At 37.7% G+C, this 25,635-nt stretch overlaps 1 protein-coding gene across 7 annotated transcripts in view; it reads left to right on the top strand.

Annotated features, from left to right (window-relative positions):
• The window catches only part of LOC133665002 (inositol polyphosphate 5-phosphatase K-like), a 44,673-nt gene that overhangs the window by 11,209 nt on the left and 7,829 nt on the right, over positions 1 to 25,635 (top strand). Inside the window, exons 3-11 of one of the 7 annotated variants that reach the window (XM_062070125.1) lie at positions 1,403 to 1,454; positions 8,575 to 8,679; positions 8,748 to 8,856; positions 10,538 to 10,654; positions 10,765 to 10,940; positions 13,142 to 13,253; positions 14,396 to 14,505; positions 14,588 to 14,614; positions 14,740 to 14,889. In XM_062070125.1, coding sequence (XP_061926109.1) covers positions 1,403 to 1,454; positions 8,575 to 8,679; positions 8,748 to 8,856; positions 10,538 to 10,654; positions 10,765 to 10,940; positions 13,142 to 13,253; positions 14,396 to 14,505; positions 14,588 to 14,614; positions 14,740 to 14,889 — 958 coding nt within the window. Of the gene's footprint in view, positions 1 to 1,402; positions 1,455 to 3,862; positions 4,288 to 8,574; positions 8,680 to 8,747; positions 8,857 to 10,537; positions 10,655 to 10,764; positions 10,941 to 13,141; positions 13,254 to 14,395; positions 14,506 to 14,587; positions 14,615 to 14,739; positions 14,890 to 25,635 lie in introns of those variants that run through there. The other 6 variants (XM_062070126.1, XM_062070127.1, XM_062070128.1 and 3 more) reach the window with 6 other exon arrangements.

Genomic DNA, 25,635 nt, shown 5'->3' on the forward strand with positions numbered 1-25,635 from the left:
CACAACTCCTCCAACACGAACATTATTGTTTTTGCACTTTTTGGCTTCTTATTAAATAACTTTTTTAAATAGATTCGATCTTGCACGTGGAAAGTTTTAAGTGTGGGCTTTAGTTGATATAACACTCCCGTCAGGGGGTGCATTAATCCAGCACAACAGCGGCGCATGGACTTCATTTATAAGTAAAGGTAAGACCATAATAACGTTTTTTTTTATTAAATGTGCTTTTTGTGTGCTACGGTTTGTAAGTGTAAAGTTAAAGTTAAGTGAAAGTACCAATGATTGTCACACACACACTAGGTGTGGTGAAATCTGTCCTCTGCATTTGACCCATCCCCTTGTTCACCCCCTGGAAGGTGAGGGGAGCAGTGGGCAGCAGCGGCGCCGCGCGCGGGAATATTTTTTTGGTGATTTAACCCCCAATTCCAACCCTTGATGCTGAGTGCCAAGCCGGGAAGAATGCTGGTATGAGCTTTTAAACATAACCTGTTAACTGCTGCCAATCACATGGTGAATAAGATACTCTTTAGGGTTCATATGTTTGTAAATCTGACTGTGATGAAGTCAGTGCCTCACCAGCCATGAACCTCACCGCACGTCACTGATAGATGTGTGTGTATATATATATATATATATATATATATATATATATATATATATATATATATATATATATATATATATATATATATATATATAGCCCCCGCGATCCCGAAGGGAATAAGCGGTAGGAAATGGATGGATATATATATATATATATATATATATATATATATATATATATATATATATATATATATATATATATATATATATATATATATATATATATATACACATACACATATGTGTGTGTCTGTGTTCCTGTGTATATAGTATAAAATCATTGAGCCAGGGCTCCACTAAGTCAGGGTTATGTTGAGTTGTATTTTTCATGCACTTATGTTTGCAGTATTAATCTGCCACACGGGGAAGACGCGCCATAAAAATAATGTTAAAACTATCCCTGGTGGAAAAAAAGGTTAGGGACCCTTCATATAGATTGTATTCATTTTTAAATAAATCTTTTAGGTAGAAAATGTATCAAAGCATCTCACATCCTATCATTTTTATGTAATCATGACTTCAATTCAACAAATTACACAATACGTTAAAATAAAACTAAAAACACCAAACTCATTGTTAGTTTTCTGATGCTAACTTAAATTTATTTTTGGATTGTGTAAAATGATTTTATTTGCTTCAATAACGTGTGAGTCACATGACCTTCAGGGTTAGTAGAGATGATTAAAAATCCTTTTTGCTGGTGATAATCCAGATTTCACCGTTTCCATAGTAATAAACATTAACGTGCGTGTGTGTATGTGTGCGTGTGCGTGTGTGTGTGCGTGTGCGTGTGTAGAGGACAACATGAGCACTGGAAGGTTCCCAAGTGGAGGCAGAGACAAGTACAGGTGAGTTATTCTCCTTCTTTTTCTTCTTCTTCTTCTTCTTCGTCTTCATCATTATCTTCTTCTTCTTCTTCTTCAGCATCTTCATCTTCCCCTTGCAAAATGTTGCCACCGTGTGAGGCGTCATAAATAAGAAGATTTATGCAATAAAACGTCCATTCTTAACTTCTTCTGATCTTCTTACCAACACTTAACTCCTTAATTCTCTGCATGTGACGTTCTTACAACGCATGTCACATGTTCTATGCTTCCTTCTGCTTCATTGTTTTAATTATGTCACTAATATATATAATATATATATATATATATATATATATATATATATATATATATATATATATATATATATATATATATGTATGTGTATATATATATGTATGTGTATATATATATGTATATGTGTATATATATATGTATATGTGTATATATATATGTATATATATATATATATGTGTATATATATATATATATATATATATATATATATATATATATATATATATATACACATATATATATATATATATATATATATATATATATATATATATATATATAATAATATATATATATAATGTGTATATATATATATATATATATATATACTTTTTTAATTCTGTCTTTATAAAAAATTATCATTTATAAGTCCAAAGGGTAATATTCAGTGAACATTATGTTTGTTATTGTTCTGAATTAGACTGAAACATGTTATTTTAACCGTTTGAGAAGCTCCAAAAGCATTTTTTTTATACAAAACCCAAAACCAGTGAAGTTGGCACGTTGTGTAAATCGTAAATAAAAACAGAATACAATGATTTGCAAATCCTTTTCAACTTATATTCAATTGAATAGACTGCAAAGACAAGATATTTAATGTTCAAACTGGGAAACTTTCAAACAGCAACACAAAAAGTTGGCACAGGGGCATTTTTACCACTGTGTTACATGGCCTTTCCTTTTAACAACACTCAGTAAACGTTTGGGAACTGAGGAGACCAATTTTTGAAGCTTTTCAGGTGGAATTCTTTCCCATTCTTGCTTGATGTACAGCTTAAGTTGTTCAACAGTCCGGGGTCTCCGTTGTCGTATTTTACGTTTCATAATGTGCCACACATTTTCAATGGGAGACAGGTCTGGACTACAGGCAGGCCAGTCTAGTACCCGCACTCTTTTACTATGAAGCCACGCTTTTGGAGCACATGGCATGGCATTTTCTTGCTGAAATAAGCAGGGGCGTCCATGATAACGTTGCTTGGATGGCAACATATGTTGCTCCAAAACCTGTATGTACCTTTCAGCATTAATGGCGCCTTCACATATGTGTAAGTTACCCATGTCTTGGGCACTAATACACCCCCATACCATCACAGATGCTGGCTTTTCAACTTTGCGCCTATAACAATCCGGATGGTTCTTTTCCTCTTTGGTCCGGAGGACACGACGTCCACAGTTTCCAAAAACAATGTGAAATGTGGACTCTTTAGACCACAGAACACTTTTCCACTTTGCATCAGTCCATCTTAGATGAGCTCGGGCCCAGCGAAGCCGGCGGCGTTTCTGGGTGTTGTTGATAAATGGCTTTGGCTTTGCTTAGTAGAGTTTTAACTTGCACTTACAGATGTAGCGACAAACTGTAGTTACTGACAGTGGTTTTCTGAAGTGTTCCTGAGCCCATGTGGTGATATCCTTTACACACTGATGTCGCTTTTTGATGCGGTACCGCCTGAGTGAGCGAAGGTCCGTAATATCATCGCTTTCTCCAGATTCTCTGAACCTTTTGATGATATTACGGACCCTAGTTGGTGAAATCCCTAAATTTCTTGCAATAGCTCGTTGAGAAATGTTGTTCTTAAACTGTTCGACAATTTCCTCGCGCATTTGTTCACAAAGTGGTGACCCTCGCTCCGTCCTTGTTTGTGAATGACTGAGCATTTCACGGAAGCTGCTTTTATACCCAATCATGGCACCCGCATGTTCCCAATTAGCCTGTTCACCTGTGGGATGTTCCAAATAAGGGTTTGATGAGCATTCCTCAACTTTCTCCGTTTTTTTGCCACTTGTGCCAGCTTTTTTGAAACATGTTGCAGGCATCCAATTCCGAATGAGCTAATATTTGCAAAAAATAACAAGTATCTTGTCTTTGCAGTCTATTCAATTGAATATAAGTTGAAAAGGATTTGCAAATCATTGTATTCTGTTTTTATTTACCATTTACACAACGTGCCAACTTCACTGGTTTGTAATTATGAAGTACTAAGTACTTTGTGGTTGCACCAAATGTTGGTATGCGTGATGACCTTTCGCCCACATGAGGAGAAAGTGGAGCGCGTCCAAAAGAAGCTAATGCCATTGTCCCCTCATTACGGGCCGGCCCGCGATTACGGGGGCTTGGGCTGGAATGCGGCCCTCCGTGTTAAACCTCTTAGAGCTCTGGAGGTTTTCTCAGGTGTCGCAACAACGCTCCTCCTCGCCGCCGGGACTCGGGCTTCGCATTCCTGACTTAGCCAAAAAGCAAATCTGCTTCGTTGCCACATCGGATCGCCGCTTTAATTAGAGGACGCCTCATGGACGCGAGGACGTCAGAAGACGAGGTGAAGAAGACTTTGTCGTAGATGGACTTCCTGATGGGCGGCCCCCGTTTGCGCTCGGACAGTGCGAGCAGCGGCGCGTCCTCTCGGGGCTCCCGCTCCAAAATGCTGCTCCGCCAGCGTCTCACCCAGCTGCTGACCCGCATCGACGACATGAGCTCGGACGACGAGGCCAGCGAGGAAGTGTCCCGCACGCTGGACGAGGCTTTCCAGCTCTGTGGACGCTTCAGTCCCACTGACGCCTTCAGGTCATCATGCGCTGAGCGTAACTCCAGTAATCACAGGCAAAAAAAACGTTTCATTCCTGGATTTAGCTGGGAAATATGTTCCTCTTGGAATTACCAGGAAAAACATGTATTTTCTTTAGACCAAAAAAAACAGGTAATTCCTGCAATTGCCAGAGTGGCAAGCTTACTACTGTAACTACCAGAAAACATTTAATTCCTACAAAAACTAGCAAAAAGTGTAATTCCTGTAATTACCAGGAAAAAATAAATTCTTTAATTAATTACCAGAAAAACATGTTCATTCTTTTAAATACCAGGAAAGTATGTCTTTCAAAGGAATTACCAGGAAAAAAATATATAATTTCTTTAAATATCAGGACAACATGTCATCCCTGTAATTACCAGTAAAATATGCCATTCTAGTAATAATCAGGAAAACATGTAATTTCTGGAATTAGCAGGGTCATGTGGCCTTCTTGGAATTGGCATGAATATGTCATTCTTGGAATTAACAGGAAAAACATATATTTTCTTTATACCAGTAAAAACAGGTAATGTTTGCAATTACCAAGAAAGAAAGCTCACTGCTGTAACTACCAGGAAACATGTAATTCCTGCAAAAACTAGAAGAAGGCATCATTCCTGTTATTACCAGGAAAAAAGCAATTCTGTAATTACTGACCAGAAAAACGTGTTCATTCCTGTAAATACCAGGAAAGTATGTCATTTAAGGAATTTCCAGGAAAACATAATTCCTTTAAATATCAGGGCAACATGTAATTCCTGGAATTACCATAAAAAATGTGTTGTTCCTAAAATTAGCAGGGAAAACAAGTAATTCCTGTAATTGGCGAGAAAACATGTCATCCCTGTAATTACCAGGAAAAAAGCAATTATATAATTAATTACCAGAAAAAACATGTTCATTGCTGTAAATACCAGGAAAATATGTAATTATAGTAATAATCAGGAAAACATGTAATTTCTGGAATTAGCAGGGTCATGTGGCCTTCCTGGAATTGGCATGAATGTGTCATTCTTGGAATTACCAGGAAAAACATGTATTTTTTTAATACCAGGAAAAACAGGTAATGCCTGCAATTACCAAGAAAGCAAACTCACTGATGTAACTACCAGAAAACATTTAATTCCTGCAAAAACTAGAAAAAGTGTAATTCCTGTAATTACAAGGAAAAAATTAATTATTTAATTAATTATCAGAAAAACATGTTCATTCTTTTAAATACCAGGAAAGTGTGTCTTTCAAAGGAATTACCAGGAAAAAAATAGAATTTCTTTAAATATCAGGACAACATGTAATTCCTGGAATTACCATAAAAAGGTGTTGTTCCTCAAATTAGCAAGGAAAACATGTCATCCCTGTAATTACCAGGAAAATATATCATTCTAGTAATAAACAGGAAAACATGTACTTTCTGGAATTAGCAGGGTCATGTGGCATTCTTGGAAATGTCCGGAAAAACATGTATTCTTTTTATACCAGGAAAAACAGGTAATGCCTGCAATTACCAAGAAAGCAAGCTCACTGGTGTAACTACCAGGAAACATGTCATTCCTGCAAAAACTAGAAACAAGTGTAATTCCTGTAATCACCAGGAAAAAAGCAATTTTGTAATTAATTACCAGAAAAACATGTTCACTCATGTAACACACCAGGAAAGTATGTAATTCAAAGGAATTAACAGGAAAACATATGATGCCTTTAAAGATTAGGACAACATGGAATAACCATAAAAACGTGTTGTTCCTAAAATTAGAAGGGAAAACTGGTCATTCCTGTAATTGTCGAGAAAACATGTCATCTCTGTAATTACCAGGAAAATATGTAATTCTAGTAATAATCAGGAAAACATGTAATTTCTGGAATTAGCAGGGTCATGTGGCCTTCTTGGAATTGGCATGAATATGTCATTCTTGGAATCAACAGGAAAAACATATATTTTCTTTATACCAGTAAAAACAGGTAATGTGTGCAATTACCAAGAAAGAAAGATCACTGCTGTAACTACCAGGAAACATGTAATTCCTGCAAAAACTAGAAGAAAGCATAATTCCTGTTATTACCAGGAAAAAAGCAATTATGTAATTACTGACCAGAAAAACATGTTCATTCCTGTAAATACCAGGAAAGTATGTCATTTGAAGGAATTTCCAGGAAAACATATAATTCCTTTAAATATTAGGGCAACATGTAATTCCTGGAATTACCATAAAAAATGTGTTGTTCCTAAAATTAGCAGGGAAAACAAGTAATTCCTGTAATTGGCGAGAAAACATGTCATCCCTGTAATTACCAGGAAAATATGTCATTCTAGTAATAAACAGTAAAACTTATAAATTCTGGAATTAGCAGGGTCTGTGGCCTTCTTGGAATTGGCATGAATATGTCATTCTTGGTATTACCAGGAAAAAAAGCAAGTCTGTAATTAATTACCAGAAAAACATGTTCATTCCTGTAAATACCAGGTAAGTATGTCATTTGAAGGAATTACCAGGAAAACATATAATTATTTTTAAATATCAGGACATCATGTAATTCCTGTATTTACAATAAAAATTTGTTGTTCCTAAAATTAGACGGGAAAACATGTCATTCCAGTAATTAGTGAGAAAACATGCCGTCCCTGTAATTACCAGGAAAATATGTCATTCTAGTAATAATCAGTAAAACATGTAATTTCTGGAATTAGCAGGGTCATGTAGCCTTCTTGGAATTGACATGAATGTCATTCTTGGAATTACCAGGAAAACGTGTAATTCCTTTATATATCAGGACAACATGTAATTCCTGGAATTACCATTAAAACATTTTGTTCCTAAAATTAGCAGGGAAAACATGTCATCCCTGTAATTTCCAGAAAAATATGTAATTCTAGTAATAAACAGGAAAACATGTAAGTCCTGGAATTAGCAGGGTCATGTGGCCTTCTTAGAATTGGCATGAATATGTCATTCTTGGAATTACCGGGAAAAAAAGCAAGTCTGTAATTAGTTACCAGAAAAACATGTTAATTCCTGTAAATACCAGGAAAGTATGTTATTTGAAGGAATTACCAGGAAAACATATAATTCCTTTTAAATATCAGGACAACATGTAATTCCTTTAAATATCAGGACATCATGTAATTCCTGGAATTACCATAAAAATGTGTTGTTCCTAAAATTAGCAGGGAAAACATGTCATCCCTGTAATTACCTGGCAAATATTTCATTGTAGTAATAAACAGGAAAGCATGGTAATTTCCCGGAATTAGCAGGGTCATGTGGCCTTTTTGGAATTGGCATGAATATGTCATTCTTCGAATTACCCGTCAAAACAAAACAAAACCAAAGTGTAATTCCTGTAAATACCAAGAAAAAAGCAATTCTGTAAGTAATTACCAGAAAAAGTGAAGTGAATTATATTTATATAGCGCTTTTTCTCTAGTGACTCAAAGCGCTTTACATAGTAAAACCCAATATCTAAGTTACATTTAAACCAGTGTGGGTAAAGTGTGGGTAAAGTGTCTTGCCCAAGGACACAACGGCAGTGACTAGGATGGCGGAAGCGGGGATCGAACCTGGAACCCTCAAGTTGCTGGCACGGCCACTCTACCAACCGAGCTATACCGTTTGGTAGAGTGAAACATGTTGATTCCTGTAAATACCAGGAAAGTTTGTCATTCATGGGAATTACCAGCAAAACATACATTTCCTTTAAATATCAGGACAACATGTAATTCCTGGAATCACCATAACATTCCTAAAATTAGCAGGGAAAACATGCCATCCCTGTAATTACCAGGAAAATATGTCATTCTAGTAATAAACAGGAAAACATCTCATTTCTGGAATTAGCAAGGCCATGTGGCCTTCTTGGTATTCGGCATGAATATGTCAGTCTTGGATTTACCAGGAAAACATATAATTCCTGTAATTACCAGGAAATAATGTCATTCCTGTAATTACGCCTTCAGGTCAACATGCGCCCAGCCCTGCCTCGATCAGAAAGCTAAGAAACATTGTCGTCTTCTGTCGCTAATATTCCTTGCGTAACGAAGGGTAATGTGGACAAAAACGGTCCACGGGTACGCACCTTTATTCAGATCTGCACCAAAGCTGAATATGTGGTGGCGGCGTCTAATATTTTTGGTAATAGCCGTTTTTGCATAATCCTGCTTTAAACAAGATTCATGCCACCGTTCAACAATGTTGTTACTGTGTTTAGGGGGCTTGCACGGGATTGGCCCCCTTAATGAATGTTCCTTATCACTACTCTAATAACAGAATTGTCCTTTTAACACTTAGGCTGCACATGGTGACGTGGAACGTGGCCACCGCGGAACCCCCCGATGACGTCACCTCGCTGCTCCAACTGGACGTACAACCCCCCACCGACCTTTACGTGATCGGGTGAGAAATGGCGTGAAAGCCGCTTCGCCAGCAGATGTAAACCACACACCTGTTCTTTTCAATGTCAGGCTGCAGGAAGTGTGCGCCACGCCCGTCAGGTTCATCTCAGACCTGATGGCGGACGACTCGTGGAGCCACGTCTTCATGGACACGCTGGCCCCGCGAGGATTCGTCAAGGTAACGTCATTCCCCAGAATGCTTTACTTTATCCAAGTCGGCCACTTGTGTTTAAGTGTAGAGTTATTCAAGTATTTGCAGTAATTATGGAATTAAATTCAACTTCCTGTCATTCATAATCAAGACCCTGTTGGGGATGGAGAAAATGCAAATTCCAGTTTTTGAAATTAATTGAAATTCAAAAATGTTGCACCAGCCTGCTCTGCATGCGCAATAAAAAAATGTTGCTGCTCAGCTGTTGGTGTTAAACTTGTCATACTTTTGTTTACAATCAACTCATTGGCACAATTCATGCTGACAGCAGTTTACCGCTATCACAACATTGGTTGTGTCGTTGCTGTACTGTAAAATATCGTTGTTTTTAATTTTATTAAATTTATCCTTTTTTTTCCGGGGGAGGGGGGGGGGTTAAAAAGTGTAAATTTCCTATATTGTCGGTATTACTGTAATATTGCCTTTCATTTAACTACATATATATATATATATATATATATATATATATATATATATATATATATATATATATATATATATATATATATATATATATATATATACACACACATTAGGTCAGAAAAAAACAGGGAAACATGAAATTCTGGTAATTACTAGGAAAAACATGCCGTTCTTGTAATTATCAGGAAAATATGTCAATCTGGTAATTAGATGTAAAACATGTCATTGCGGTAATTCGGAGGAAAACAAGCAATTCAGTTAGTTACCAGGAAAACAAGTCATTCCTGTAATTACTAGGAAAACATGTCATTCCTGTAATTAGGAGGAAAACGTACTGTTATGATAATTACCAGGAAAACATGTCATTCCTGTAATTAGGAGGAAAACATGCCGTTGTGGTAATTACCAGGAAAATATGTCAATCCGGTAAGTAGACGTAAAACATGTCATTCCGGTAATTCGGAGGAAAACAAGCCATTCCGTTAGTTGCCAGGAAAACATGTCATTCCTGTAATTATTAGGAAAACATGTCATTCCTGGAATTAGGAGGAAAACATGCCATTATGGTAATTACCAGGAAAACATGTAATTCCTGTAATTAGGAGGAAAACATGCCGTTATTGTAATTTCCAGGAAAATATGTCAATCCTGTAATTAGACGTAAAACATGTAATTCCGGTAATTCGGAGGAAAACAAGCCATTCCGTTAGTTACCAGGAAAACATGTAATTCCTGTAATTACCAGGAAAACATGTCATTCCTGTAATTAGGAGGAAAACATGCCATTATAGTAATTACCAGGAAAACATGTAATTCCTGTAATTAGGAGGAAAAGATGCCGTTATTGTAATTACCAGGAAAATATGTCAATCCTGTAATTAGACGTAAAACATGTCATTCCTGTAATTAGGAGGAAAACATGCCATTATAGTAATTACCAGGAAAACATGTAATTCCTGTAATTAGGAGGAAAACGTGTTGTTGTGGTAGTTACCAGGAAACTATGTCAATCCGGTAATTAAACGTAAAACATGTCATTCCGGTAATTCGGAGGAAAACATGTCATTCCTGTAACTACTAGAAAAACATGTCATTCCTGTAATTAGGAGGAAAACATGCCATTATGGTAATTACCAGGAAAACATGTCATTCCTGTAATTAGGAGGAAAATATGCCATTGTGGTAATTACCAGGAAAACATGTCATTCCCTGTGTGTCCATGTAGGTGGCGTCAATGAGGATGCAGGGTTTGTTGTTGTTGGTCTTTGCCAAACAAGCCCACATTCCTTACATCCGAGACATCCAGACCACCTTCACCCGCACCGGAATCTTCGGCTACTGGGTGAGTTGTCATTACCAGGAAAAATGGACATGAAAAGCAAAGTGTCATGTGATTGTATCAAAGTCTTGTGTTGGTGAAGCGCGTTGCAATGTGTATTTCCTTTGTTTCAGGGCAACAAAGGTGCGGTGTCTGTGCGCTGTTCCTTCTACGGCCACAAGGTGTGCTTCCTCAACTGTCACCTGGCGGCGCACATGAACTACGCCCTGCAGCGCGTCGACGAGTTCGAGCACATCCTGGAGACGCAAGACTTTGACGTCGCCGACACGCCACGAGTGCTGGACCACAAGTTATTCCAATTTTAACATTTATTACCTGTCAATGTATTTAAACTGTAATCAACAAGGAAGTCCTTATAAGGCAATGGAACCATGTGACTTCCCACAGCCAATCAGCAAAAAAAGGTGACAATAATAGGGAAGTTTTAATTAGTTCCTTAATGACAAAAAACGGTCTTATTATGATATATAATTATTTTGTTTAAATTAAAACATTAAAAACATTTTTTTTTAACTTTTGCTACAATCAATTAAAGATAGAAAAGATATATAATGTAAATTATTCTTTATATTACTTAAAATATATTTATATATATATATATATATATATATATATATATATATATATATATATATATATATATATATATATATATATATATATATATATACATATATATATATATACATATATACATATATATATATATATACATATATTAATTGTTAAAATAACGATTATTCTAATAACCCTTATTATTAAAATAGTATTATATAATAGTATTATAATAGTAATGAGTTGAAGTATTTTATAAGTAATATAAGAAGTATCATGACTATGAATACGATTTTTTTCATCACTAAAATTTTAAAAAGTATTTTAATCAATATACAACAACTGATTAGGACGTTTTAATTATTTCTGTAATGACCAAAAACTGTGTTATGATATATGATAATGATTTTTTTAAATTAAAACATTAAAAACATTTTTTTTTTACTTTTACTGATACAATCAATTAAAGATAGAAAAGATATATAATGTAAATTATTCTTACCTATATTACTTAAAAAATATTATATATATATATATGTATATATATATATATATATATATATATATATATATATATATATTATACATATTAACTGTTAAAATAACTATTATTCTGATAACCCTTATGATTATTATAATAGTATTATATGATAGTATTATAATAGTAATGAGTTGAAGTATTTTATATGTAATATAAGAAGTATCATGACTATGAATATGATTTTTTTCATTACTAAAAGTATTCTAATTAATATACAATAACTGATTAGGACGTTTTATTTAGTCCTGTAATGACAAAAACATGTGTTATTATGAGGTATGATAATGATTTTTTATTTATTTAAACAAACACTTTTTTTTTTTTTTACTTGTACTGCTATAATCAAATAAAGATAGAAAAGATATATAAGGTAAATGATTCTTATTTACAGTGGGGAAAAAAAGTATTTAGTCAGCCACCCATTGATTGTCAATGGGTGGCTGACTAAATACTTTTTTGCCCCACTGTATATTACTTAAAAAATATTATTTATATACTGTATATATATTTATATATTGTTAAAATAACTATTATTCTGATACACCCTTATGATTATTATAATAGTATTATGTAATACTATTATAATAGTAATGAGTTGAAGTATTTTATAAGTAACATAAGAAGTATCATGACTATGAATATGATTTTTTTCATTTCTCAAATTAAAAAGTATTCTAATTTATATACAATAACTGATTAGTGTACTCTTTTAAAATGATTGCTATAAATTCAAACAAAATAAAAGTACTAGTGTTAGAATTTACTGCAAAAAATAATGAAAGAAACTATATTGTTCCGATATATCATTACTGAATATGAGAATATATTGTGCATTTTGAAAAATAACATTAGACATTTTGTCGGCTGAAAAAGACAGCAGCTCTTTCTAATGCCAAGCCACCAGCTCCAAACCTCTCCTTAGAGAGGTTTGGAGCTAGCTGCTGTTTAAGACTAGATCTGACCAATCTAAGTCTAAAACTAGATCGGACCAATCTAAGTCTGTGAGCATGAACTGATGAAGCCTACTGAGGTATTGGCACCAGTCGTTAGACTAGATCTTAGCAATCGAAGTTTAAGACTAGATCTGACCAATCTAAGTCTATGAGCATGAACTGATGAAGCCTACTCAGATGAGAAGCGGAACGTCTTCTAAGACAAACCAAACAGTCTAGTTGCAATCGATTGAATGCCCTGAGATTAGACAGTTTAAGTAGTTTAACTAGTCAAGTAAGTAACAATTATTGTAATATTGCAATATTGTATCTTAGAATAATGTTCGGCCACCGAAACTTTGAATTTGTGTTTTTAGTGTTAATTTTGTTTTTAATCTAAACATTTTTATTTCTGTCCATGCTAATAAATGAAGCTAACATCAGGCTCCGCCCCCTTCACAGGCTGGTCTTTTGGTTTGGAGACCTGAACTTTCGTATCGCAGATCACGGCTTGCACTTCCTGCGCTCGTCCATCAACGGCGGCCGTGTTAACCTGCTATGGGACAAAGACCAGGTGACACACACACACACACAAACATTCTTGTATTTGTTACCTTCTTGAGACCGCCGAATAATGCCTACCTCTTTAGGACCACCCTTTCTAGATATATAAAGATTTGTATTTATGGCATTGATAATTTATACATACCGGTACTATTTAAATATAAAAAAGCTTGTTGTGAAAAATGAGTTGTAATTTCACAAGAAAAAGGTCACAATTTCACAAGAAAAACTTTGAATTTTGGCAGTATTATAAAAAAAAAGGCGTCATTTTACTCAACGCAAGTCAAAAGTTTACAAGAAAAACTGAACATTTGTGCAGTATTATGATAAAAGTTGAAATTTTACTCAATAACAGTCGCAATTTTACACGAAAAGCTTAAAATTTTGGCAATTTTATGAAAAGAGTCGTAATTTTACTCAACTCACAATTTTATAAGAAAACTTTAACATTTTGGCCATATTTCAATAATAATCGGAATTTCACTTGGCAAAACTATGACGAAAGTCATAATTTTACTCCAAAAATGTCACTATTTTACAAGGACAACAAAAAAACGGGCAATATTGTGATACAAGTCAGAATTTTATATGACAAATGTCGCCATTTTACATTAAAAAGTAATAATTTTACATAAAAAAGTAAGAATTTTGCGAGAAAATATTGCAATATTACAGAAACAGAAAGAATATGAGAAATGTTTCCCAATTTTACAAGAAAAAAGTCGACACATTGTGAGAAAAAGACTGCTTTTTTTTTTTTTTTTTAATTTTTGTTTGTAATTGCTTATTAATCTTCATTATTTACTTCAAGTTATTACAGTATGTCTCTATATACATATTTATTTTAATAATTTTGGCATTTCAATTTCTTACACACACTTGTTATTTCATATGTTGACCAGAGGGGGAGCACTTTTAAAACCGACACACAGTCCATTTGAAAAATCCCTCCTTTTTGGGACCACCCTCATTTTGATCGATTTCACCACCAGGGGTGCAAATGAGACATTCTCTATTAGGGACCGTGGTTTATGTCCTAACTTGGACGGTACTTTTCCTTGTTGATGTCTCAAGAAGGGTAGAAATACAAGAACACACACACACACACACACACACACACACACACAGGTTATAATGTGTGTGTTCCTGCAGCTGATCAGCATGAAGAAGAAGGAGGCGTTCCTACAGGAGTTTGAGGAAGGGCCACTGAATTTCAAGCCCACCTACAAGTTTGGTCGTAACTCTGACGCCTATGACATCAGGTAACACACACGCACCTGTACACACAACACACACACACACACACACACACACCTTCATTTACAGTATTTGTCTTTCACACAGCGCTCCAAAATCATGGTGGGCTTTTAAGTAAGATTTTTATAGTATTTATTTGTGTTGCACGCGTCCGTCGCATTCCCTCCACTTCTCCATCTGTCACACGACCTTTGAACCTTGTCACACCCGGCGGTTGTGTGTGTGTGTGTGTCCATTAGAGTGAGCAATGTGGCGCTGCCCCTGACCATGTATAGACCCAGACCCCTGCAACGCTGCAGCACCACCCTCCTCTTCCTCCTCACCTCCCTCACCTGGGCGTTGCTCTCTGTCCGGCTGGGGGGCTGGCACAGGGAGCTTGACCCGCCCAGGTGGGTGTCTCCAAAGCCACGGCCCTCATATACCATCACAGCATATACTAGTGATGTAACTTTTTACATTTTCACGGTACGATATTATCACGGTATTAGGGCCACGGTACGATAGTATTGTGGTATATGTCAAAAGAAAAAAAGGCATGGTAAAAATGCCATAGTGTGTAAAATGAAGTGGCAGGAATGTTTAGATCAGCGGTCCCCGAAAGTTTTGACTCGGGGGCCGCATTGGGGTAAAAAAATTAAAAATGCCAGAATAAAACTACACTCACCAAGTTTTCGTTTGATACCGTCACACGTCACGATATTATTAAGAAGACTTTAAATTTGAAAATACCGCAGTATTTATAATACCGTTAACTCCCTACAGGATACAGTGTGTATCGACATACTACATGGAGTATATACCAATGTTAGTATACAGTATACAGAGTACCGTATTTTTCGGACTATAAGGCGCACTTAAAGGCCTACTGAAATTAATTTTTTTTATTTAAACAGGGATAGCAGATCCATTCTATGTGTCATACTTGATCATTTCGCGATATTGCCATATTTTTGCTGAAAGGATTTAGTAGAGAACATCGACGATAAAGTTCGCAACTTTTGGTCGCTGATAAAAAAAAGCCTTGCCTGTACCGGAAGTAGCGTGACGTCGCAGGTTGAAGGGCTCCTCACATTTCCCCATTGTTTACACCAGCAGCGAGAGCGATTCGGACCGAGAAAGCGACGATTACCCCATTAATTTGAGCGAGGATGAAAGATTCGTGGATGAGGAACGTGAGAGTGAAGGACTAGAGTGCAGTGCAGGACGTATCTTTTTTCGCTCTGACCGTTACTTAGGTAAAAGGGCTCATTGGATTCCACACTTTCTCCTTTTTCTATTGTGGATCACGGATTTGTATTTTAAACCACCTCGGATACTATATCCTCTTGAAAATGAGAGTCGAGAACGCGAAATGGACATTCACAGTGACTTTTATCTCCACGACAATACATCGGCGAAGCACTTTAGCTACGGAGCTAACGTGATAGCATCGTGCTTAAATGCAGATAGAAACAAAAGAAATAAGCCCCTGACTGGAAGGATAGACAGAAGATCAACAATACTGCTATCAGGAGACACCGAACCAAACACTGGACTTGTAACCACACGGTTAATGCTGTGCCGCCTGTCGAAGCCTAGCAATGCTGTTGCTAATGACGCCATTGAAGCTAACTTAGCTACGGGACCTCGTCAGAGCTATGATAAAAACATTAGCGCTCCACCTACGCCAGCCCTAATCTGCTCATCAACACCCGTGCTCACCTGCGTTCCAGCGATCGACGGCGCGACGAAGGACTTCACCCGATCATCGATGCGGTCGGCGGCTAGCGTCGGATAGCGCGTCTGCTATCCAACTCAAAGTCCTCCTGGTTGTGTTGCTGCAGCCAGCCGCTAATACACCGATCCCACCTACAGCTTTCTTCTTTGCAGTCTTCATTGTTCATTAAACAAATTGCAAAAGATTCACCAACACAGATGTCCAGAATACTGTGGAATTTTGCGATGACAACAGAGCTTTTTGTATTGGGATACAATGTGTCCGAATACTTCCGCTTCAACCATTGACGTCACGCTCAAACATCATCATACATAGACGTTTTCAACCGGAAGTTTCCCGGGAAATTTAAAATTGCACTTTAAGTTAACCCGGCCGTATTGGCATGTGTTGCAATGTTAAGATTTCATCATTGATATATAAACTATCAGACTGCGTGGTCGGTAGTAGTGGCTTTCAGTAGGCCTTTGAAATCCTTTCATTTCACAGTGCGCCTTATAACCCGGTGCGCCTAATGTACGGCATAATTCTGGTTGTGCTTGCCGACCTCAAAGCAATTTTATTTGGTACACGGTGTAATGACAAGTGTGACCAGTAGATGGCAGTCATACATAAGAGAGACGTGTAAACTGCGAGGTGACGCCAGTAAACAACACCAAAACTTTAAATGTTTCATTGAAAATAAAGAACATTACACAAGGCGCTCAAAAATCTGTCAAAATGTTTTTAGTACGACTTCGGTAAGGTATGAAGCCGCACCACTTGATGGATTGTCAGCGCACTAAACATACAAGTATTATTATGGTGTGTGTATAAGGACCGCAAAATGGCACCTGATAGCAGACATATTATCTGGCGTTTTGTTTCGCAATATTATGCAAAACTAACTTTTTTTACGTTCTGGTACCTGCTGATCTGTATTTGGGATCTGCATAAGTCCTGAAAATGTGCGCGCGTCCGCCATTGTAGTCTGTGACGACACCGTAGTCATAAGGTTCTTCTTTTTCCCTATCTTCTTGTTATGTGGATTTCATCATCTGTAATATGACCCTTTTAATGCGGCTTATAACCCGGTGCGCCTTTTGTATGAAAATAGACCTGAATAGACCCGCTCATCGGCAGTGCGCCCTATGGTCCGAAAAATACGGTATATACAAATATAGTTTGATGGTCAGTAATAGAATACATGTGAGAATACCACTTCCTGTTCTTGCATGTTTAGTAAAATACATGTGAGGATACCACTTTCTATTCCTGCATATTAATTAGTAGATCACATGTGAGGATACCATTTCATGGTCCTGCATGTTTACTAATAGATTACAAAACCCACAACCAGTGAAGTTAGCATGTTGTGTAATTCGTAAATACAAACATAATACAATGATTTGCAAATCCTTTTCAACTTATAATCAATTGAATAGACTGCAAAGACAAGATATGTAATGTTCGAACTGAGAAACTAGATTTTTTTTGCAAATAATCATTAACTTAGAATTTAATGGCATCAACACATTGCAAAAAAGTTGGCACAGGGGCATTTTTACCACTGTGTTACATGGCCTTTCCTTTTAACAACACTCAGTAAACGTTTGGGAACTCAGGAGACCAATTTTTGAAGCTTTTTAGGTGGAATTCTTTCCCATTCTTGCTTGATGTACAGCTTAAGTTGTTCAACGGTCCGGGGTCTCCGTTGTCGTATTTTACACTTCATAAATGCGCCACACAGTTTCAATGGGAGACCGGTCTGGACTACAGGCAGGCCAGTCTAGTACCCGCACTCTTTTACTACGAAGCCACACTGTTGTACAAACCCCGTTTCCATATGAGTTGGGAAATTGTGTTAGATGTAAATATAAACGGAATACAATGATTTGCAAATCATTTTCAACCCATATTCAATTGAATGCACTACTAAGACAAGATATTTGATGTTCAAACTCATAAACTTTATTTTTTTTTGCAAATAATAATTAACTTGAATTTCATGGCTGCAACACGTGCCAAAGTAGTTGGGAAAGGGCATGTTCACCACTGTGTTACATGGCCTTTTCTTTGAACAACACTCAATGAACGATTGGGAACTGAGGAAACTAATTGTTGAAGCTTTGAAAGTGGAATTCTTTCCCATTCTTGTTTTATGTAGAGCTTCAGTCGTTCAACAGTCCGGGGGTCTCCGCTGTCGTATTTTAGGCTTCATAATGCGCCACACATTTTCGATGGGAGACAGGTCTGGACTGCAGGCGGGCCAGGAAAGTACCCACACTCTTTTTTTTACCAAGCCACGCTGTTGTAACACGTGCAGAATGTGGCTTGGCATTGTCTTGCTGAAATAAGCAAGGGTGTCCATGATAACGTTGCTTGGATGGCAACATACTTAGTTCCTCCCATTCCTGTTGGAACATTGGGCGACGAGTCCCCTCCATTTGTTCTGGTCACTGGCGACCCTTCTTGCTCCATGCCAGCTGACTCCCATCTCTCTCAGGTCTTCCTTGGCTGTTTGTCTCCACGTCTTCTTTGGCCGTCCTCTCTTCCTCTTTCCCCCTTCTGGCACCCAGTCCATTGCCACATTTGCCGGTCTCTCTTTTGGCAGTCGGAGTACGTGTCCAGCCATTCTCCTTCTCATATCAGAGACTATATCAGACAATGGTGCTACCCCTGCCCTTCTCATCACCTCTTCATTGGTGATGTGGTCTCTCCATGAGATCCTCAAGATGTATCTGAGGCACCGTCGGTGGAAGACATCCAGCTTGTTTGTAATGGTTGATGTCTTCATCCATGTCTCACAGGCATAGGTCACTGTAGGGATGACCACTGACATATAGAGATGCAGCTTTGTGGACGTACTGATAGATTTTGATGACCAGATATTCCGGAGGCGTTGGAAGACTCCTGCAGCTTTTCCGATTCTGGTCTGTACATCCTTTTCTGCGTCTCCAGTGTTTGAGATGTTGCTTTCAAGATACGTGAAGTTCTCAACGTACTCTATGCCTTGTTCGCCTACGGTGAGCAGTGGAACGTTTTGGTCTTGTGCAACGGTCATGGCCTTGGTCTTCTCTTGGCTTATACGTAGGCCGACTTTTTCCCCTTGCTCATGCAGATTGTTGGTCAATTTTTGGAGTGCAGCGTATGAATGCCTAAGCAGAGCCAAGTCGTCCGCAAAGTCCAGATCTGCCAGTCTGCCCCCTCCCCACTTAATGCAGAGGTTTGCTCCGACGACAGACTTCCTCATGACAAAGTCTATGACAATGATGAACAGGCAACATATGTTGCTCCAAAACCTGTATGTACCTTTCAGCATTAATGGTGCCTTTACAGATGTGTAAGTTACCCATGTCTTGGGCACTAATACACCCCCATACCATCACAGATGCTGGCTTTTGAACTTTGCGCCTATAACAATCCGGATGGTTCTTTTCCTCTTTGGTCCGGAGGACACGACGCCCACAGTTTCCAAAAACAATTTGAAATGTGGACTTGTCAGACCACAGAACGCTTTTCCACTTTGCATCAGTCCATCTTAGATGAGCTTTGGCCCAGTGAAGCCGGCAGCGTTTCTGGGTGTTGTTGATAAATGGCTTTCGCTTTGCATAGTAGGGTTTTAACTTGCACCTACATATGTAGCGACCAACTGTAGTTACTGACAGTGGTTTTTGAAGTGTTCCTGAGCCCATGTGGTGATATCCTTTACACACTGATGTCGGCTTTTTGATGCAGTACAGCCTGAGGGATCGAAGGTCACAGGCATTCAATGTTTATTACGCTGACGTGCAGTGATTTTTCCAGATTCTCTGAACGTTTTGATGATGTTACGGACCGTAGATTCTCTGAATGTTTTGATGATATTACGGACCGTAGATGGTAAAATCCTTAAATTCCTTGCAATAGCTGGTTGAGAAATGTTGTTCTTAAACTGTTCGACAATTTGTTCACAAAGTGGGGACACTCGCCCCATCCTTGTTTGTGAACGACTGAGCATTTCATGGAAGCTGCTTTCATACCCAATCTTTTTTGCCACTTGTGCCATCTTTTTTTAAACATGTCACAGGCATCAAATTCCAAATGAGCTAATATTTGCAAAAAGTAACGTTTTCCAGTTCGAAACATTAAATATCTTGTCTTTGCAGTCTATTCAGTTGAATAGGTTGACAATGATTTTCAAATCATTGTATTCTGTTTTTATTTATGATTCACACAACGTGCAACTGGTTTTGGGTTTTGTTCATGTGAGAATACAATTTCCTGTTTCTTTATGTTTAGAAGATTACATGTGAGGATACCACTTCCTGTTCCATCGTGTTAGTTAATAGATAGACTAAGAGTACCATGTCCTGTTCTTGCAAGTTTAGCAACATGTGAGGATACCACTTCCTGTTCCTGCACGTTTTATAATAGAGTACATGTGAGTGTATTACTTCCTGTTCTTGCACATTTTGTAAAAAGGTACCATTTCCTGTTCCTGCATGTTTAGTAATAGATTACATGTGAGGGTACCACTTCTTGTTCCTGCACGTTTTGAAATAGATTACATTTTGGGTACCACTACCTGTTCCTGCATGTTTAGTCATAGAGTATTGTACATGTGAGGGTACCACTTCCTGTTTTTGCACATGTATTAATAGATTACATTTATGGGTACCGCTTCCTGTTTCTGCATGTTTGGTTCCTGTTCTTGCACATTTCGTAATGGATTACATGTGAAGTTACTAATTCCTGTCCCTGCATGTTCGGTAATCCATTATATGTGAGGGTAACATTTCCTTTTCCTGACCTTTAACTTTAAGATATGATGGCAATCTAAAACAATATAGTTCCATTCTTAGGCACAGGGTGACCATTAAGAAAGACCACAAATAAGGCAAAACAAATAGGGTTCTTGTTTTTACTACACTACCGTTCAAAAGTTTGGGGTCACATTGAAAGGTCCTTATTTTTTAAGGAAAAGCACTGTACTTTTCAATGAGTCTTAACTTTAAAGAAATACACTCTATACATTGCTAATGTGGTAAATGACTATTCTAGCTGCAAATGTCTGGTTTTTGGTGCAATATCTACATAGGTGTATAGAGGCCCATTTCCAGCAACTATCACTCCAGTGTTCTAATGGTACAATGTGTTTGCTCATTGGCTCAGAAGGCTAATTGATCAATCAATCAATCAATGTTTATTTATATAGCCCTAAATCACTAGTGTCTCAAAGGGCTGTACAAGCCACAACGACATCCTCGGTGTCGAGTGGGTCTGACATAATATTGTGAAAGTCCAACACATCAGCGAAAGTCCAGTCCATGGTGGGGCCAGCGGGAACCATCCCGAGTGGAGACGGGTCAGCAGCGTAGAGATGTCCCCATCTGATGGACAGGCTAGCGGTCCACCCCGGAGCAGAGTAGAAAAGAAAAGAAAAGAAACGGCAGATCAACTGGTCTAAAAAGGGAGTCTATTTAAAGGCTAGAGTATACAAATGAGTTTTAAGATGAGACTTAAATGCTTCTACTGAGGTAGCATCTCTAACTTTTACCGGGAGGGCATTCCATAGTATTGGAGCCCGAATAGAAAACGCTCTATAGCCCGCAGACTTTTTTTGGGCTCTGGGAATCACTAATAAGCCGGAGTTCTTTGAACGCAGATTTCTTGCCGGGACATATGGTACAATACAATCGTCAAGATAGGCAGGAGCTTGACCGTGTAGTATTTTATACGTAAGTAGTAAAACCTTAAAGTCGCATCTTAGGTGCACAGGAAGCCAGTGCAAGTGAGCCAGTATAGGCGTAATATGATCAAACTTTCTTGTTTTTGTCAAAAGCCTTGCAGCCGCATTTTGTACCAACTGTAATCTTTTAATGCTAGACATAGGGAGGCCCGAAAATAATACGTTACAGTAATCGAGACGAGATGTAACGAACGCATGGATAATGATCTCAGCATCGCTTGTGGACAAAATGGAACGAATTTTAGCGATATTACGGAGATGAAAGAAGGCCGTTTTAGTAACACTCTTAATGTGTGACTCAAACGAGAGAGTTGGGTCGAAGATAATACCCAGATTCTTTACCGAGTCGCCTTGTTTAATTGTTTGGTTGTCAAATGTTAAGGTGGTATTATTAAATAGATGTTGGTGTTGAGCAGGACCGATAATCAGCATTTCCGTTTTCTTAGCGTTGAGTTGCAAAAAGTTAGCAGACATCCATTGTTTAATTTCATTAAGACACGCCTCCAGCTGACTACAATCCGGCGTGTTGGTCAGCTTTAGGGGCATGTAGAGTTGAGTGTCATCAGCATAACAGTGAAAGCTAACACCGTATTTGCGTATGATGTCACCTAGCGGCAGCATGTAAATACTAAAGAGTGCAGGGCCAAGAACTGAACCCTGGGGAACTCCGCACGTTACCTTAACATAGTCCGAGGTCACATTGTTATGGGAGACACACTGCATCCTGTCAGTAAGATAAGAGTTAAACCAAGACAAGGCTAAGTCTGACATCCCAATACGCGTTTTGATACGCTCTAATAAAATATTATGATCAACAGTATCGAAAGCGGCGCTAAGATCAAGAAGCAGCAACATAGATGAAGCATCAGAATCCATCGTCAGCAATAGATCATTAGTCATTTTTGCGAGGGCTGTCTCCGTAGAGTGATTTGCCCTGAAACCGGATTGAAAAGGTTCACAGAGATTGTTAGTCACTAAGTGTTCATTTAGCTGCTGTGCGACAATTTTTTCGAGAATTTTCGAGATAAACGGTAGGTGGGACACCGGCCGGTAGTTCACCATGAGGTCAGGATCGAGGTTAGGTCTTTTGAGTAGAGGATGAATAACCGCTTTTTTGAATGCTAGAGGAACAGTACCAGAGGAAAGTGATAGGTTTATAATATTTAACACTGATGGACCTAATAAAACAAAAAGCTCCTTGATAAGTTTCCCAGGAATTGGGTCAAGTAAACATGTTGTTTGTTTTGTCCCATTTACACATTTTAACAATTCCTCCAATGTTATTTCATCAAAGAGAGAGAAACTATTTTGGAGGGCAATGTCCGTCGTATATACAGTCATATTTGTGTTAATAGAACCCAGTTGTGGCTGGGATGCCTTGTCTTTAATCTCTTTTCTGATGAGTTCAATTTTCTTATTAAAGAAATTCATAAAGTCATCTGCTGAGTGGGTGGAGCTACTGGGAGGAGTCCCTTGTTGGGTTAGTGATGCTACTGTACTAAACAAAAATTTAGGATCATTTTTGTTGAGGTGGATGAGATTTGAGTAATATTTAGCTTTAGCTGAGGTAAGCATGCGTTTATAAGTTATTAAACTATCACTCCATGCTTGATGGAAAACCTCAAGTTTAGTCGCACGCCATTTGCGTTCCAGCTTTCTACATGATAATTTCTGGGCTTTAGTTTCTTCTGTAAACCATGGGGTACGCCTTTTAGGGGCCCTTTTTAGCTTTAGCGGTGCTACAATATCAATGGTGTCGCGCAGGGCGTCGTTAAAGTTGTTAGTGAGGTTATCAATAGAGCCCACATAATTTGGGAATGATGCCATTACTGAAGGCAGTAGGCCAGTAAGAGTCGTCGTTGTGGCAGTATTAATGTTGCGGCTGCTATAGTAGTTATTATTATTATTATTAGTTTGTTGACAATGAGTCAGAACTTCGAATTTTATAAGGTAATGATCGGACATTACTTTAGTGTACGGGAGTATCGTAACTTTAGAGGTGGTGACACCCCTGACAAGCACTAGATCTATCGTATTACCGTTGCGATGCGTGGGTTCATTTATTATTTGTGTAAGACCACAGCTATCAATTATAGTCTGGAGCGCCACGCATGGAGGGTCCGATGGGGTATTCATATGGATGTTAAAGTCTCCCATTATGATTATATTGTCGGCGTGCGTCACTAGATCAGCAACGAACTCTGAAAATTCATTGATAAAGTCCGAATAGGGCCCAGGGGGGCGGTAGATGACAGCCAGGTGGAGAGGCAGCGGTGTGACAAACCTCATAGTGAGCACCTCAAACGAGTTATATTTATTATTTAGGTCCGAGGTAAGGCTAAAGTTTTTGTTGTATATTAGTGCAACACCCCCACCCCTTTTAATGGGGCGGGCAATATGCGTTCCCGCATAGCCAGGAGGAGACGCCTCACCCAGCGCAAAAAATTCGTCTGGTTTGAGCCAGGTTGATTGATGATTAGAAAACCCTTGTGCAATCATGTTCACACATCTGAAAACCGTTTAGCTCGTTACAGAAGCTACAAAACTGACCTTCCTTTGAGCAGATTGAGTTTCTGGAGCATCACATTTGTTGGGTCAATTAAACGCTCAAAATGGCCAGAAAAAGAGAACTTTCATCTGAAACTTGACAGTCTATTCTTGTTCTTAGAAATGAAGGCTATTGCACAAAATTGTTTTTGAACGGTAGTGTATATTGAAATAAACTATGCAATGTTTAAGATCGGATAGTGGGCTCCTTTTAGGACTTGGTGGACCAGGTCCTAAGAGCCGTGGCGGGCTGTGCGTTTCTCACCTAGGCCTTCAGTGATGTCCTACTTAGTCCGACTTTAATAAATACCCCTCAAAATACCATAATTTATGTCACAACATGACCACATCTGGAGAAATGAAACACACTTGTGCCCTACTGAATCACCTCAACAGTGTACAAAACAGGCTATATTTCGGCACATTTAAAAATCAATGAACTCGAATCAGCATTTAAAACATACCTTACATCAGGGGTGTCCAAACTTTTTCCACTGAGGGCCACACACAGAAAAATTTAAGCATACAGGGGCCATTTTGATATTTTTCGTTTTCAAACCATAACAAAATATATAGATTTTTTTTTTTAACCTTTAGGGCTCCCGGGGACCAATCAAGGGTCAAGGGTCTCAGTCATTAAAATGTTAAAAATAAGTCAAATTATTATTATTATTTTTTACAGTATATCTCTATATCAACTTCAGGTTGATATCAAGTAAAAAAAAAACAGGTTTTATGCCTTTTCTGTCAAAGACAACTTTGTTTTTTATAGCAAAACTGAAATATGCAGTATTTAGTAATTAGAGCCCTAAAAGATCAATAATGCAGGACACCATTGATTTGAATTCTTTAATATTTTTGAGTAATCACAGTGAAAAGTTAAATAAAATCCCACTAAATATATTTGGGATCCAAAAGGTCTCCCACTCATAAAGTGATACATTTTTATTAGTTGTTTTTTTTTACTTTTCGCACTTAAATTACAAGATCAACTTCAGATATATCTGTCGATTTTACATTTGAACTATTATTTTGTTTGTTTTATGCTCTTTTGTCAAATAAAACTTTGATGTTTTTATATGGCAACCGCATAATATATGCAATATTTTTTCCACATAAAACATTTTAAAGTGACATTTTTTAAGTAATAATTTATTGTAACAT

The sequence above is a fragment of the Entelurus aequoreus genome, linkage group LG14 (genome assembly GCF_033978785.1).
Source record: "Entelurus aequoreus isolate RoL-2023_Sb linkage group LG14, RoL_Eaeq_v1.1, whole genome shotgun sequence".
NCBI classification, from domain to species: Eukaryota; Metazoa; Chordata; class Actinopteri; order Syngnathiformes; family Syngnathidae; genus Entelurus; species Entelurus aequoreus.